The 17,202-nt window shown below is 34.2% G+C and overlaps 1 protein-coding gene across 1 annotated transcript; it reads left to right on the top strand.

Annotated features, from left to right (window-relative positions):
• The first annotated feature begins 7,365 nt into the window (after positions 1–7,365).
• On the top strand, positions 7,366–11,201 carry LOC101899473 (golgin subfamily A member 7). Its single transcript, XM_005182224.4, has 4 exons — positions 7,366–7,534; positions 7,774–7,957; positions 9,888–10,040; positions 10,107–11,201. The coding sequence occupies exons 2-4, from the start codon at positions 7,823–7,825 to the stop codon at positions 10,245–10,247; spliced, it is 429 nt and encodes a 142-aa protein (XP_005182281.2). The 5' UTR covers positions 7,366–7,534; positions 7,774–7,822; the 3' UTR covers positions 10,248–11,201.
• The last annotated feature ends 6,001 nt before the right edge of the window (positions 11,202–17,202 follow it).

Genomic DNA, 17,202 nt, shown 5'->3' with positions numbered 1-17,202 from the left:
TGAGCTGTGGACATTTGCCGCTGGGTATTTAAAAAAAATTACCATTAATTAAATTCCAATGCATTATTTATTGCCAGTTTCCAATTGTATACATCTTGAGGATATGTGCAGAGATGCCAAATGCGGTAAATAAAAGTTGTTACACCCTACACCACATAGTGGTAAGGGTATTGTGTCTTTGTGCATTTGTTTGTAACAGGGAGGAGGAAGTAAACCCATAGTTACTTTTGAGGATCTTCACAGAATCACTTTCTATGTCGATTTATGCATGTCAGTCCGTCGGTCTGTCCATGTATTCTTGTGCGAAATGCACGTCACATTTATTATCCGATTGAGATGAAATATTGCAAACAATATTTGTTTGGCCCAAAGACGAACCCTATTGATATTGATAATAATCGGATCAGATTTAGATATAGCTCCCATATATCTTCAACCGATTTCGGGTTAATTGTGCACCAACTGGTCAATATAAGTCCTAATGACCTGAATTTTGGTACATCCCACCAAATTCAGTCTAGAAGTAAGTACATAAATATTGGAGAAAATCGGTTCCGATATAGCTATAGCTCCCATATTTATGTTTCATCGCATGCCTAATACGCACTCTACAAGAATGATATTTGGTACTGGACATCAGATACTGTTCGAAAATAGCTCTGTTAAATTTTATAGAGATCGGTTCAGATTATATAGCTCCCATATATATATATTTATCCAATATCAGGTATATTGTGCACCAAATGGCTAATATCAGATCAAATTTACTGTTTTTTTGGTAATTACGACTGAATTCATACTAGAAACCTATAGCTCCTCTATATGTTTCATCCGATTTGTTGTTTAAGGCCCTCACATTCGTAATATACATTCGACAAAGGTTATTTGGTACCAGATATCAGATACAGTCCAGAAATACCCCTGCTAAATGTTATCAAGATTGGTTCAGATTTGGATATAGCCCCCATATATATCTTCAACCGATTTCGGGTTAATTGTGCACTAAATGGCCAATATCAGTCCAAATGACCTGAATTTTGGTACATCCGACCGAATTCAGTCTAGATGCAAGTACATCAAATTTGGAGAATATGGTTCAGATATAGCTATAGCTCCCATATATATGTTTCATCGCATGCCTAATACGCACTCTACAAGAATGATATTTGGTACTGGACATCAGATACTGTTCGAAAATAGCTCTGTTAAATTTTATAGAGATCGGTTCAGATTATATAGCTCCCATATATATATCTTTATCCAATATCAGGTATATTGTGCACCAAATAGCTAATATCAGATCAAATTTACTGTTTTTTTGGTAATTACGACTGAATTCATACTAGAAACCTATAGCTCCTCTATATGTTTCATCCGATTTGTTGTTTAAGGCCCTCACATTCGTAATATACATTCGACAAAGGTTATTTGGTACCAGATATCAGATACAGTCCAGAAATACCCCTGCTAAATGTTATCAAGATTGGTTCAGATTTGGATATAGCCCCCATATATATCTTCAACCGATTTCGGGTTAATTGTGCACTAAATGGCTAATATCAGTCCAAATGACCTGAATTTTGGTACATCCGACCGAATTCAGTCTAGATGCAAGTACATCAAATTGGGAGAATATGGTTCAGATATAGCTATATCTCCCATATATATGTTTCATCCGATTTGATTTTTAAGTTCCTCACATTTGTAATATGCATTCGGCAACAATAATTTCTGGTACCAGATATCTTATAGAGCTCAGAAATACCTTTGCCAAATTTTATCGAGAACGGCTAAGATTTGGATGTAGCTCCCATATATATCCTAAATCCGATTTCAGGTTTATTCTGCAAATAATGGTTAATACCAGCCCAAATTTCGGGACGTACGTTTCCATTTTGTGGAACTCGGCTACGATATATTTTTTAATATAATCCATCTCGAAGTGATATCATGCACTCTATAGCAATGTTATTTGGTATAAAAGATTAAAATGTCTCCTGTCTGTCAAATTTTGTGAAAGTCGATTCAGAATTGGATATGCCTCCCATATATTAGTTCCTTCTGAAACCAAACTATAACTGCTCTAAAGCCAAATGTTGTTGGTCGTATGATCTACTTCAAATAAATTTTGTTACGGGAGCTCTAATAAATATACATAGTGGTGTAGGGTATCATATAGTCGGCCCCGCCCGACTTTTGACTTTTCCTTACTGGATTTTGTATGAATTTACCTCAGGGTGATTTTAACATTAACAACGTCTTTGCGAAAACATTGGTAAGTTTTTTTATAACATTAATAAGTCCTACTTGTAGTATATATTGTTGAATAAATCTGGATTAAATATATAGATTTTGACACGTACACGCACGTAATTTTTCTTAGGTATTGTAGTACGTCTGTTATATTTTAAGTCATATTACTATCACGTAAATCCTCCCATGCGAAAACTCTATAGAAAAATACTGGCTTGCTGTTTGTATGTTTAAATAAACATTTAGCCACATCCATTCCAACCTGTTAGCCATTACTCACAAAAATAAAAGTCACAACACAATTACACCTTTCGCATGATTATGTTTACAGATTGTTGAAAATACGTACATCCTACAATTGGATGATAAGTGCCACAAATGAACGAACGAATGAATGAATGATGCATGCGAATAATGCAATTATTGTCAATAATAAACAAAGACGTTTCAATGCCGTCAAACTTCTTCCTAGCAGTTGTCGATATCTTTTGATTGGAGTTAAATTTATGATTTGCAATAGTGATTGGATCAATTTGATCACTTTCTTCGTCTTTATTAAATGTACCATATTAGGAATTTAGATTGTAGCCTTGCTAGTAATGCAGGTTCGTAAAGTGAATAATAATTTCAAGGGCACTCTCTTTTTAACTGTCAAATGCTTACTTTTGAAAGTAATATTAAAATTTAAATTATAAACATCATGGCTAGTATATTAAATATGTGTATGTTTTAAATCGTTATTTACTTTAAAGGAAAAAAATATGTAGCGAAAAAGGAAAATGAATAGGGTAAGTGTGCCTAAGTTCGGCATGTCCCAGTAGTCGGCACTTTTTATTTTTAAGCCCAAATAAATGAAACTTTTATAACTAAATGTATTTTGTTTACTTCAAATATATTGTTAGCTATCTTTGTGTACAATTTCGCTAAGAAAAGATAATTTATTCTAATATTGCCAAGTGGTGCCGACTACTGGCAAAAAAGCATTGTTTTAATAAAACTACAAATTTATGAAATTTAATAAAAAGTTATTAAAACTTTATTTATTATTGCAAAAACTATACAAAATTTCGAATCTGAATAAATTAACTTTGTAATAATTGAAAAGTTCCACTCAGAATGGTGAGCGATTAAAAACGCGAAAATCCTAAAAGTGCCGACTACCGGTACACTTACCCTATCAACTACATTATTATTATTTTTCTTCTTGTTTCTTTTCTTTCTTCTTTTTCATACTCTCCACCATACGTAGTACATTAAGTTCGTCATTCCGTTTGTAACTAATCGAAATAATAAATTTAGACCCAACAAAGTATAAATATTCTTGATCAGCGTAAAATTCCAAGACGATTTAGCCCTGTCCGTCCGTCTGTTGTTATCATGCTACAGTCAAAACGAATTAAGATAGAATGCTAAGATAGAGTGCTACTCGTGCGACAGCTGTTAAAATTATTCCAGTGACAGCTCATTATATTCCAGTGACAGCTCAAAAAACATTTTGGTGAGAATTTTCCAGAAAAATAGTTATTCGTGATGGAATTCAAGCCTGATATTGTGATTTTTTTATATTTGGCTGGAAAACCGCAAGTGGCTATCGTTAGAGCACTCCAGCATTTAAATGTGAATAAATCTTTTATGTCTCTATTACCATCGCTCGTTACCGTGATACTGGTATCGTAGCCCGACGTTAAGGAAGTGGACGGAAGAAAACAACAACATCAGCAGAAATGGTTCGAAAAATAAAGAAGCGACTTGATCGAAACTCATGAGCTGAACATATCGCAATATTCCATTCGGCATATATTGAAAAATGAGCTCGGGGCAAAGCCATTGAAATTCCCAAAATTGCAAGAACTTACACCGCAAGAACCTCAACAGAAAGAAAATAGACACAAAAGAGTTGCTTCGCTTGGCCGAAAGCGGTGAACTGCCGAATTTGGTTTTCTCCGATGAGAAAACATTCGTTGTCCAGCAGTTTGTAAACAAATAAAATGATCGTGTTTACTTGGCAAAGAGGTCAACTGAAAATGTGCAGATTCGATTGGCCACCAGAACTCAATCGCCGGCCATGGTAAGGGTGTGAGCCGCCATAACAGCCGTGGCATCAGAATAAATGAATAAATGACGAAAATATTGTGGAGGGTGTATTAAAGCCTTGGGCACGCAAACATTTTGGCCGCAGACCTTGGACATTCCAACAGGACTCAGCACCATCGCACTCAGCACTCGCCACCCAAGAATTACAAAATGAGGTTCCTTGCTTCATTTCCAGCGCACAATGGCCACCAAAATCTCCGGATACCAATTGGTTGGACTATTGTGTCTGGAGTATTTTGGAAAGCAAGGTTGGCATTAAAAAATACCAAAGTGTCGATCACCTCAAGCAAGCGTTTCGCCGGGAATGGTCCAAAATACCGCAATGTTCGGAACAGCTAAAAAGCCTATGACACAAATTAATTATGCAACGGTTTTGATTTTAGTGGTATTTTGCGACAGATTTTTTTTTTTTTGAATTTTGCAAGTTGTTCCAAATGGTGGATGGTATAAAAAAACAACGCCTTTGAAGCATTTGCGACTCTGCAGTGCTTCGCAGTACAAATCAAGTTGTATTTAATATGGTGTAATTGTGATGTAATCAAATTTGGTATTTGAAGTTTTAACGGATACTACAGCCTGTGTCAGAAAATTGTCTGTGCAGGTCCACGTCTTCGTATAGCCCTCATGTAACGGTATCTGCCGATATTCTGTATTTTGGTAATTTAAGCGACATTATTCGGCTATATTCTGTATTTTTAAAATTTTAACAGATTTTTTATGCATCGCCACGTCTTCGTAATTATTTTTTCAATTAATTTGTTCAAGTTTGTTCCAAATGGTGGAGGGTATAAAAAACAACGCCTTTGAAACATTTGCGACTTTGCAGTGCTTCGCAATAACAATTAAAACCTTAGTTTTAAAACCTGAAAATTTACTATGATGACTTCATACATTTTATTAAAAAGTTTTGTCAAACTAAACAAATTGTGTATTTTGAGAAGTAAAAAGCCCTAACACGAACTGTTGAACCGTATCTAAGATTTTAAAGTGAATTTTTGATTGGCAAAAGGTGTGTCTGGTTACCCTAAAATTGGTAACAATTGTTACAAATTGTTACTGGAAGTCGTCTTTTAACCCAAAAGTTCTGCAAAAGAGAGCGGTCGGAGAGAGAAATTTTGACAGTTCTTTCAGTGAGAGTTTGCAAATTCTTGCTGGAAAAATTTCTTCTTGCAATCACTTGCAACTCTTCTTCTTCACATTCATCGACATTCAATCAGATGTTTTCTATTGCTTGTTCATTTCTTTTTGTGCTTTCAATTTAATTTTTTTTTTTTTTTGGAATGGGCAAGACTAATTGTTTTTTGAGATAAACTTGACAAAATGTGAAAAACGTAAATATTAATATGTAATAAGAAAATAAAAGGCTAATTCCAAGGTTTTTAGACAAACGCCATTAGCAACAAATTGAAAGGACTCCGGGGAACACATAAAATCTATCTTTCTTTTATTGCTCATATTTTTGTTTAATTGCTAATTTCCTTTTTATTTAAAAAAAACTTGTAAAATTGGTGGTCCTTCCTTTCATTTTATTTTTATAATAGGGGACATATTGGTTAGTTTTGACAAATCAGCTGATTAGTTGCAAGCTTTTGCAGGAATACCGTCTGTTTACTTTTCGCATTTTCTTTGCAAAAGAGAATAAAACTACCTTACTCTCTCAGAAAGATTTTGCTGGACAATTCCTGCAGGAAAAGTAACCAGACACACCTAAAGTAGCGAGCACAATATTTATTCCAATGCAATTAATATGGCCCATTATGTCTGAATACTCTCCCATAAGAGGTCATCATTTTGCAAAATTGTAAGTCTTAAACTTAGTGTATCCATATCTCATATCAAGTGGAGGAAGTTGTCAATACAGCCCATGCATGGTACATCCTTAAATTTATGTCAGATGCGAAAATTTTGTTTTTTACCAACATGTATTGATCTGTACCAGAACCAGCAGGTATCTACTAGTTTTTCAATTTATTTTTGAGATATCATAAAGGAAAAATCGATTATTTAGTCAACATTTTAGGATTGTTGAAGTTCTGAAACAGAGCATATATTTGCTATGTACCCGAATCTGCAAGGATCAACTAGTTTCGAAAAGAAAAAATCGATCATAGCAGTAGCATTTTTACATTCCTACAGTTTTGGAACAGAACAATTGAGTCCATTGTAAGCAAATAAATCAGAGATGGGAACCAATTTTCAATTAAATTATATTAAACAAAGTAAATTACTGAAAATTTGGAGAAAAACTTACTAAATTATATACGCCAAACTAAAACGACTCTCAAATTCATTGGATTTCATTTGATAGCAATTAAAAGCCACTGGTTTTATTATTTCTCTGTTCCAGAACTACAAGAATGAGAAAGTTTTTGCTATGATAACACAATTTTCCTTTATGACATTGAAATTAATAATAAACTAGTAGATTCTTAAAGTTTCTGGAACAGGTCATATGTGTGTCCGGCGTTTTACTATTTGAAATGAGGTTACCTTGATCTACATAATTGTAAATGTATGTGTACAACGTTGCAATGTAAAATTTGTGTAGCAATTTTAGAGGCTAAATTCTTCTTTGATAAGTACCACACGGAAAAACTTTTGACTCAAAATCTAGACTAAGGGCTGAATTCATTTCCTTTGTGTACTTATTAATTTGGCTTTGATTGGAATCTTAAAATTTACTTTCTTTTCATTCAAAACTTTTGTTTATAGTTTGCGTTATTTCTTTATTATCTTACAATAGCTAAGTTAATAAGCAAGTTATATTAAACACTTATAGCAGTTTTTGACATTTACATTCGTTGATCTTTAAAACGCTTTTTTTTTAATGTATACCTTATTTAAATATAAATGCCGACAAGTGTTATTACATGCGCTTTCAATGTAAGCAAAGCTTTCGTATAAGCAATAAATGCATTTTGTAAAGGTTGCATTGAGTTGCCAACCATAATGATGTTTCCACCCTTTGTTCAGTTATCGATAACTAAATAGACAATTCCGATTACATACAATCGAATCGAATAAAATTGGCCATCTCTAGTGAAGACATCAAAGGAAAAAATTATTATTGCTAAATCCAAGTGGAAAAATTATTCAATTTCTGTCTTACAATTTAGCCAAATAAATTAAAATAGCTGAAAAGTAGAGCTACATTAAACGTCCAGCAGAGAAAAGTGTTAACAACAAGGTAGAGTTAGGTCTCCGGCGTTTGTGAAAAAGTGTTTTCTCGAAAGCAACAAATTGAAAGGAAAACACCCTAATTCAACGAAGAAGAAGAGAAAAACCAAAATAGAGTAGCAAGAAAATCCATATATTAATATTTGTTTATCTACTACATTGTGGCAGTTTGCATTTGTTTGTGTGATTGTGTGCATATGGAAGTATCTGTTTAATTAATTGGAGGTTTTATTTGTTTTAAAATTTTAGTACTCTCTAATCGCTGTACATTCACAAGTGGTCGTCCCTCAACCCTAAAATGTCTCAAGCTGGAACAGTGGGCACACCATCAGCTTTAAATAATGGTTTCAACAAAGTATTTATCCAGCGCGATTACAGCGAAGGAACGGCAGTCAAATTCCACACCAGATTACCTCCAGAGCTGGAGGGTTTGGTAAGTAATGAATAATTGGAGGAGCCTCTTAAGAATTGGTCGTATATTGGACGGCTTTTAGTCCAAGAAACATTTATGATCTGTCAGAGTCACCAGAGGGTTTTACTGAAAAATAGACTAGACTAGTTACACAATTAATTTGCAGGAAATTGTTTCAGAACTTATGTAGGTAGCTAGAGGACGAATTAAAATGGACTTGAAGGAACAATGGTGAAAACGAATTTGTCCATCTTGGCTGGAAGCAGAAAAGTCTATTTGGTTTGCTACGAACTTCGAAAGATTTGGAGCTAACATGTTCTATGGAACCTAAGTAGCTTGGTCTGGTACTGACCATTAATTAGGATCAAAAAGGAACACCCAAATAGGGGTACGGTTGAACTTCACTGCACTATACTATAGTGGTAACTCAATGGGTAAAAGCGGCAATCTTAGAAAGTATGTAATACACCAGCTGTTCAAATACACTATGGATTCCAATGTGCATGTTAAAGCTTTCGAATCGGGTTTTGCATTTTGGTAGAGTTCTAGAGGCGAGAAACGCTCTGAGACTTCGGAAACGATCTTTGCATAAAGTCGCAACTTGGAACTATGTCGGTCTGCAGGCTAAAATTTGTTGGAACGTTAAATAAAACCAGTAAGGAGAGGTCAAAAGACGGGCGGGGCCGACTATACATTATACCCTACACCACTATGCATATTTAATAGAGTTCTCTTAACAAAAAAGTTAATATTGGCAATTTATGTGCAGTAGATAATACAAATATGAAACTTATCATTGCTTTAGATCAGTAATAATTTGCTTTCAGAGGGAATTAATATATGAGAAATATATCCAATTCTTAATCAGATTTCACCAAATTTGACGGAGGCATTTTTGCTTCTCATACCAAATAACACTGCTATAGAGGTCGTGGAATCTCTTCCAGAGGACTATATTAAAAAAATTATATCGAAGGCGAGTCTCAGCAAATGGAAAAAATCGCATCTGAAAAAAATTGACAGAGGTATTTCTGAGCTCTATGAGACATCTGGTACCAAATAACATTATTGTAGATTGCATATTACGAATGTGAGGAATTTAAACACCAAATCGTATGGAACATATGTATATACAGGAGCTATAGCTATATCTGAACCGATTTTCTCCAAGATTGATGTACTTGCTTCTAGGCTGAATTCGTTCGGATGTGCCAAATATATATAGCAGCTACATCTAAATGTTAACCGATCTTGATCAAATTTGGCAGAGGTATTTCTGGGCTGTATCTGATATCTGGTAAGAAATATTTTTCTTGTGGAGTTTATATTATGAATGTATGGGACTTGAATGAAAAATATATATGAGAGCTATAGCTATGTCTGACCAGATTTTCACCATATTTGATGTGTTGAATTCCGTCGGATATGTTAAAATTCTATCGGCCATTTGATGCACAAATAACCCGAAGATATATATGGGAGCTATATCTAAATTTAAACATATTCTCAGCAATTTTAATAGGGTTCGTCCTTGGGCAAAACAAATGTTGTTTGGTAAATTTCATCTCAATCGGATAATAAATGCGACCTGCATTTTCTTCACAAAAATGCATGAACAGGCGGACTGTCATGAGTAAATCGACTTAGAAAGTGGTTCTATGAAAATCCTCAAAAGTAATTATGGGTCTCTTTCGCTTCTTCTCCATGTTACAAACAAAAATACACAAAGACATAATACCCTTTCACTTTGTGGTGTAGGGTATAAAAAGCAAGACTAAAATGTCTCGGCAAGTATTGGGCTAAAATACGACATTTTTTCCATTTGAATTTGTTGTCTGGTCGGAGAGCGCAACAATTAGATCAATTAGAAGAGCATCTGTAAATGTTTTTAAATGTAAATGTACTCGTCTTTAAACACTTATCGAAATCCTTTAATTTCTCTGTTTTACAGATCGAAAGACACGTCTTTGAGTCTACCATCAATAAACTAAATGAATTTTTTGCTGAAGCTGAAAAAGGGTCATGCAGTACATATTGTGAAGGTTGTATCGGTTGTATAACTGCCTACTTGGTATATATGTGTTCGGAGACACACTATGAAAAAGTAAGTAACCCCAAGTAACCCAACAAATATAAAAAGAAGAATCTCATTTTAATTTCTTCTTTACAGACTCTACGAAAAATATCCAAATATATTGCTTCCCAAAATGAACGCATTTATCATCCCAAAGGTTTACAAATTATTGATCCTACCTATCGTGGTTTGCGAGTAATAGAAATTACAATATTAGATCGTCCCGGACGAACGTGACTTCCGCTTTCCCACTCCACCGAAGAGTTTTTCATGTAACACTCATCAAACTCAATTGCATCGTATTTTGTAAATTTTAAGGAACAAACAAAACACATGGATTTGCGTGTTTCAAACACATTTCTTCTGGTGAATTATTTATGGATTAATTGAATGACAACAATAAGATGAACAACAGCAAAACGACATAACATTTAGCTTTAATAATGTGGACAACATAAAGCTGAGAAAAACATTTTTTCAAAACAAAACAAAAAAATCTTACAGAATTTTGAGAACACTCGATACTTAAATTCATCATATTGACAAAGTCAATATGCACATAATATAGAAAACATAAAATGCCAAGATTAGCCCCCTCAATGTTTAGAGAGAACAAAATTATACAGACATTTATATAGTAAACCATTATAAGTTTATAAATAGTTATAAGCTTATGGTTAAATCCAATAAACTAAGAAGTACGTTTTTCCAAATTTAAAAAAAAAGAAATACGCAACTAAAGTTTAATAAATTTTACGACTAATTGTAGATTTTCCAAAATCTATACCACCATCACGGTGGCATCTCCAGAGTTATGTAAGAGTATCAGTTACCGTTTTTAATCCAAATCATCATCATTGAAAATCATTCATCATCATTATTACTGTCATCGTTTGTTTTTCCATCTCCTTGCCTCTACATTTTCCTGCAATGTTTTAAAAACTTGTTTTTTGTTTTTCTCCTTAATTTATTTATATTTTTAACAATTTTCATAACATGTAGCTATAACTGTAGAGAAAAAGAAGAAGAAAAAAAAACAAACAACAAAAATAAACAAAAAATATTCCTTTACGAAACATTTCAGATAGTAAGCAATGTGTACTAAAAAATATAGAATCAAATAATAGCAAAATATAATTGTCTATTAAGTATTTATAAAAAGCAAGTGAATAAAAAATACATGTTGATTAATTTGTTTTAACTATTTGAGGGACGACGATTAGATCCAGTCACCATTATCGGCCTTCCAATTGTTTATGTCTGTGGAGGCGTTCTCTGTAACAGAGCAGACTCGTCCGACACTGCTAAAATTATTCCAGTGACAGCTCATTATATTGTTTTCAAGCGTACAAAAGCATTTTGGCGAGAATTTTCCAGAAAAAAGTTATGCGTCAAGCGTGATAGTTTGATTTCTTTATATTTGGCTGGAAAACCACATGTGGCTATTGTTAGAGCACTGCAGCATTTAAATGTTAATAAATATTTTGTGTCTCGTACCATCGCTCGTTACCGTGATACTGGTAGCGTAGCTCGACTTCAAGGAAGTGGACAGAAGAAAACAGCAACATCAGCAGAAATGGAATAAATGCCGAATATTATCGCGAAAATATTGTGGAGGCTGTATTAAAGCCTTGGGCACGCAAACATTTTGGCCGCTGACCTTCGACATACCAACAGGACTCAGCACGCACCACCCAAAAATGGTTACAAAATGAAGTTCCGCCATGTGAATTTGTAATCACTCTACAGGTCGCAGTTATGGCCCGATCTTCACGAAATTTAGAATGGATGTGGGGCTAGATCCAGAATAGAGGAGATGATCGCATATTATTTAGGGGTTAAAATGGACCAAAAACTGAAAAATTTCCTGATTTTTCAGTTAATCTACAGGACGCAATTATGGACCAATCGAAGTTAGCATGGGGCAAGAGCTTCAGGCTGGGCAGAAGCCTTCCAATTTTGGTGGTCATCGGGTAATATTTAGTGGATGAAATAGACCATAACATTTCTGTTAAATAAAAGTCTAATTTTTTATTAAACCGCGAATATTTTTAATCCCGGCGAAATCACAAATAGGCGAACAGGTCAATTCTGACCGTAACCTAGAAGCCGATAGTAAATATATCGGATATATGTAGCGAAATATATGCAATGCGTATATAGAAGGGAAAGGGGATGTTAGCTATAATGCTTTTATCTCAAGAATGGCTGGAACGATTTTGACAAATTTTGTCAATTCAGAAGGCCCTCTTGGCATAAAAAAAATTCAAAAAAAATCGTATAAAAAGATGTCAATAATGATGTTAATATAGATTTTGTAGTATTTTGTGACATTTTTTATTTTTTCATTTTTTTATCGCATGCGATTTTTTAATTTGACTTTTAATATTGAAGTGTATATTTTGTAATATTTTTTCACCTTACAACACAGGTTGAGGTTATTATATACAGATTGCAATTATCGTCCGATCCTCACGAAAAGGGTAGGGTTAGGTTCAGAAGGGCTCCTGATTTTGCAGCCGTTATAAAGGTCCCAAATAGAAACCACAGAACACGAAATCTCGCATGAAGTTAGGGTTTAAGACAGCGGTTTGAATGGACCACTACTTTTGTGCAAAAAAATATTGGAGATGATCGCAAAATAGTTAGGGGTTCAATGAATAAAGGTCAAAACGGAAATAAAGGAAACAACAACAATGGATGGAAACCTAAGCCACCTAAACCTCCTAAAAGACCTGGACTAGTAGGATTTTTTACAGGAATTTTCGGAACTATCCGTAAATGGTTTAACTTCTAACTCCGAATAAATATAAATGTAATAATCTTTACGTTATTGTGGGCACATATATTTCAGGACTAAAAATATACACATTTTTTAAAGTGTTTTTAATTGTCTTTTCTTCAATTTTATGCATTTATCAATTTGAATAAAACAAAAATGGGCGTTTGGATTTTTTGTGTACAACATACCTCTGTGAAAAATCTTAATAACAAGTGTCATTAAGGTATTTCTTTAATATTTTTTGAATTATATGGTTCACAGGAACCACAAACAATATTGTCAATATTTGTTGTTGAAGGCTCTGACAGAGATGTCAAAGATTTAAATAACTTGATTTTAAATGACATTTCGTTTTTTGTTTTCATAAATGTCTCCCTTGCTCAGTTCTGTTGCAAATTGCCTAAACTTATATGGGATGGTTATAAAACATTTTCTAAATAGCCATCAACTGATGCAGCATCACATTTGCCTGGACCGTATGGATAAACGTGTACAAAAAATAATACGACGAATCGTTGTCGAATCAAATGACAAACATGTAGTTAGAAAAAAACAGTATTGCGAAATATTGTAAAATGAGTGAAAAATCGCAAGTTGAGACCTCCTCACGCGCTAATAATACAAACTACATATAATTATATAAAAAAATAATAAAACAACAATACTTCAAATCCTTGAGATAATGTTGGAACTAACCCCAAACTACATAAAATCGAGAATTGACCAACTTTGAAAAAAACAAATCTGAAGCTGTGTATATGATTTGAAGTAAGAAACTTTAGACTGCTGCCATTTCTAAGCCATTCGTCCGATAGCTGTTAAAATTAATCCAGTGACAGCTCATTATATTGTTTACAAGCGTACAAAAGCATTTTTGTGCGAATTTTCCAGAAAAAAAGTTATTCGTGATGGAATTCAAGCGTGATACTATGATTTCATTATATTTGGCTGGAAAACCACAAGTGGCTATCGTTAGAGTACTCCAGCATTTAAATGTGAATACATTTTTTGTGTCTCGTACCCTCGCTCGTAACGATGCTGGTAGCGTAGCCCGACGTCAAGCAAGTTGATGGAAGAAATCAACAACATCAGCACAAATGGTTCGAAAAGTAAAGAAGCGACTTGATCGCAACCCGCGTCGCAGTGGCCGAAAAATGGCTCGTGAGCTAACATATCGCAATATTCCCTTCGGCAAATATTGAAAAATGAGTTCAGGGTAAAGCCATTGAAATTCAAAAAGTGCAAGAACCGCAACAGAAAGAAAATAGACTCAAAAGAGCTAAAGAGTTGCTTCGCTTCGCCGAAGGTGGTGAACTGCCGAATTTGGTTTTCTCCGATGAGAAAATATTCGTTGTCCAGCAGTTTGTGAACAAACAAAATGATAGTGTTTACTTGGCAAAGAGGTCAGCTGAAAATGCGCATCTTCCGTTGGCCACCAGAACTCAAGCGCCGGCCATGGTAATGCTGATGGTATGGGTCGCCATAACAGTAGATGGTCGCTCTCCGCTCGTATTAATCGGCCGTGGCATCAGAATAAATGCTGAATATTATCGCGAAAATATTCTGGAGGGTGTATTAAAGCCTTTTGGCCGCAGAACTTGGACATTCCACCAGGACTCAGCACGCGCCGCTCAAGAATGGTTACAAAATGGGGTTCCTCGCTTCATTTCCAGGGCACAATCGCCACCAAAAATCTCCGGACACCAATCCGTTGAACTATTGTGTCTGGAGTATTTTGGAAAGCAAGTTTGGCACTAAAAAATACAAAAGTGTCGATCACCTCAAGTAAGCGCTTCGCCGGGAATGGCCCAAAATACCGCAGAGCAACATTTGGGCAGCGAGTGACGGTTTCATTGGCCATTTGAAGGCCATAATTCGTGACAAAGGTGACATATTCGAACAGATCTAAACTTATACTAAAATTTGATGCTATTTCCGACATTTTTTTCTTTCATTCAATAAAATTTATAAAAATTATGGCGTTTGACTTTGTTTCAAATTTTTTTATCTCACCCCAGCCATATGCTGGGAGTATAAAAAGCGGTTATCGTAGTACAAGTTTTTACATTTTTGCAGTTCTGGAAAATAACAACAGTGAGTTAGGGCAACACATGGTCGACCCAGCACGACTACAGCTTTTAATAATAACAATAATATTGGTAATAACATACAGTGTATGCATAAACTAAAGCATATTTAGTTCCAGAATATTTAGTTTCCATGGTACGCATTTTGACGTATTTTATTCGTGAGAAACGTTGTAATTCTGCACTTTAGTTGTTGGCAATACAGCGCTTGATTACAAACTTGGGAATATTTATCAGAGACACAAACCAAACAAACTCACCACTTTATTCAGCATACGAAGTTAAAATTTTAGACATTTACACAGAAAACTCGCGAACCGTATTAGCATTATTACTAATGCTTTTTTACCGAATTAATAACGAGAATTTTTAACCATTCCCACACTAAAATAAAAACACACACGCGTACTCACAAAAGCTATTTTAACGAAGCGCTCGCATGTCAAACTGGACGACGGAAATGTGGTGATCAAATATAACATAATATAACAGATTTTTAACATAGTTTTAAACGAAAAACCATTTTAAGAATATTAACAGAGAGCGCATATTAAAGGAAATGCAATTTATCTATATCATGGAATTTTATTCTCTTAAAAAGAGAAACCCGACGAAAACTCCGCCCCAAAAAAAAAAAAAAAACAAATACATATGAACAGTGCGGCTAAACTTTAGCAGCTCAAGCTAACGGATTGCGTCTTCCACACACAGACACTCGACATTCTATTCTAATTTAATGCATTTTGGGCACATACTCTCATAAATGGAGAATGAATATTTGAAAGGCTACAGACAAAAAAAAATTACGCGTATTTTCAAAGATTTTTTGACTACATTAAAGCAAATTGTTAAATAATATTATTTTCTTCACATGTTTTAACAACTTTTCCATCAATTTAATTTTCACTTTCACAGACACCGAACTTAATGAATACGACGAAGATACTGAATGGTCTCTCTAATTTCGTAGACTTTGCTGTTGATTAAGATAATAGAGAAAGAGACACGTGGTTATTTGCGGATATTAATACAAAAGAAAATTTTATAGAGAACAATCGGGAGCGCTTCAAATTAAATGTAGAAAAATTATATTTATAAAATATATGAAAACGGTTTTGATTGGAAATTTTTGACAACATAATTTTTATACCCTCCACCATAGTATGGAGGGTATATTAAGTTTGTCATTCTGTTTGTAACACCTCGAAATACACATTATAGATCCTGCAAAGTATGTATATATATTCTTGATCAGCATAAAATTCTATGTTGATTTAGCGATGTCCGTCCGTCTATCTGTCTGTGGAAATCAATGTAGCTTCCGAACAAATTGAAATAGATTGATAAAATTTTGCTCAAATGTATGTTATGTTTGCAGGACTTTTGGTATTGAAAATGGGCCATGTAGGTCCACGTCTTCGTATAGCCCTCACATTACGGTACCTCCCAATATTCGGTATTTTGATGATTTTAGCGAATTTATTCACCGAAATTGTTTTAAATTTGGTATTTAAAGTTCGTAATGGATACTACAGCCCAAGACAGAAAATTGTCTGCGCAGGTCCACCTCTTCGTAAAGCCCCCTCCCGATACTCGGTATTTTGATTTAATCGACATTATAACCGATTTTTTTATGCTTCGCATTTGAATATTGTAATGGCTTATGACAAATGTTACGCTGGTCATATATAGACCCTAATATAATAGCTACATTCGGTATTTTTAAGATTTTAACGGATTTTATTGTTTTTGAGAATTGCCAAATTCGTTCCAAATGGTGGAGGGTATTCAAAGTTCGGCCCGGCCGAACTTACAGCTTTTTTACTTGTTTTCTTCTACAGCGTTACCTAAATAGATGCCACACAAATTTCTTTTCTTTTTTTGTATGTTGAAAATAGAAATGAAAGAAACACACAAATTTTAAAATATTGTAATTGGAAAATTTACAATTGGATTAATTTAAATATGTATCAATTTTTAAAAAATTTTCTTTGGTATATTCAAGATATGAATTTGGCGTATTTGGGTAATACGGACGTACAAAAGATTTCACCATGGTGGGGAAGTTGAATTTTTGTATACGGTACGTCCATGGTACAATAAGGAGGTAGAACAGCTTCGTAAAACTAGAGAAATACAGCCCTGAGGCTATGCCCGCTTCCTGTCAGAATTACTCAAAATTATATGCAACAAGTTGTTTTCATTTATTTTGTAGTATTTATTTATTTTTAAAATGAATTAAATAGCGCGAAAGATGAATGAAATGCCTTGATGTCTTCTAAAAAATATGATTCTAAGTGATCAATCGTTCAATTCAATGTTA

The sequence above is a fragment of the Musca domestica genome, unplaced genomic scaffold (genome assembly GCF_030504385.1).
Source record: "Musca domestica strain aabys unplaced genomic scaffold, Musca_domestica.polishedcontigs.V.1.1 1, whole genome shotgun sequence".
NCBI lineage: Eukaryota > Metazoa > Arthropoda > Insecta > Diptera > Muscidae > Musca > Musca domestica.
The sequence above is the reverse complement of the archived record's forward strand: the minus strand, read 5'-3'. Positions and strand labels throughout refer to the sequence as shown.

Bases quoted from the DNA above. Each gene is read 5' to 3' on its own strand.
- LOC101899473 (XM_005182224.4), top strand. From the start codon at position 7,823: ATGTCTCAAGCTGGAACAGTGGGCACACCATCAGCTTTAAATAATGGT. The intron at 7,958-9,887 runs GTAAGTAATGAA...TCTGTTTTACAG, and splicing joins CTCCAGAGCTGGAGGGTTTG to ATCGAAAGACACGTCTTTGA. The intron at 10,041-10,106 runs GTAAGTAACCCC...TCTTCTTTACAG, and splicing joins CGGAGACACACTATGAAAAA to ACTCTACGAAAAATATCCAA.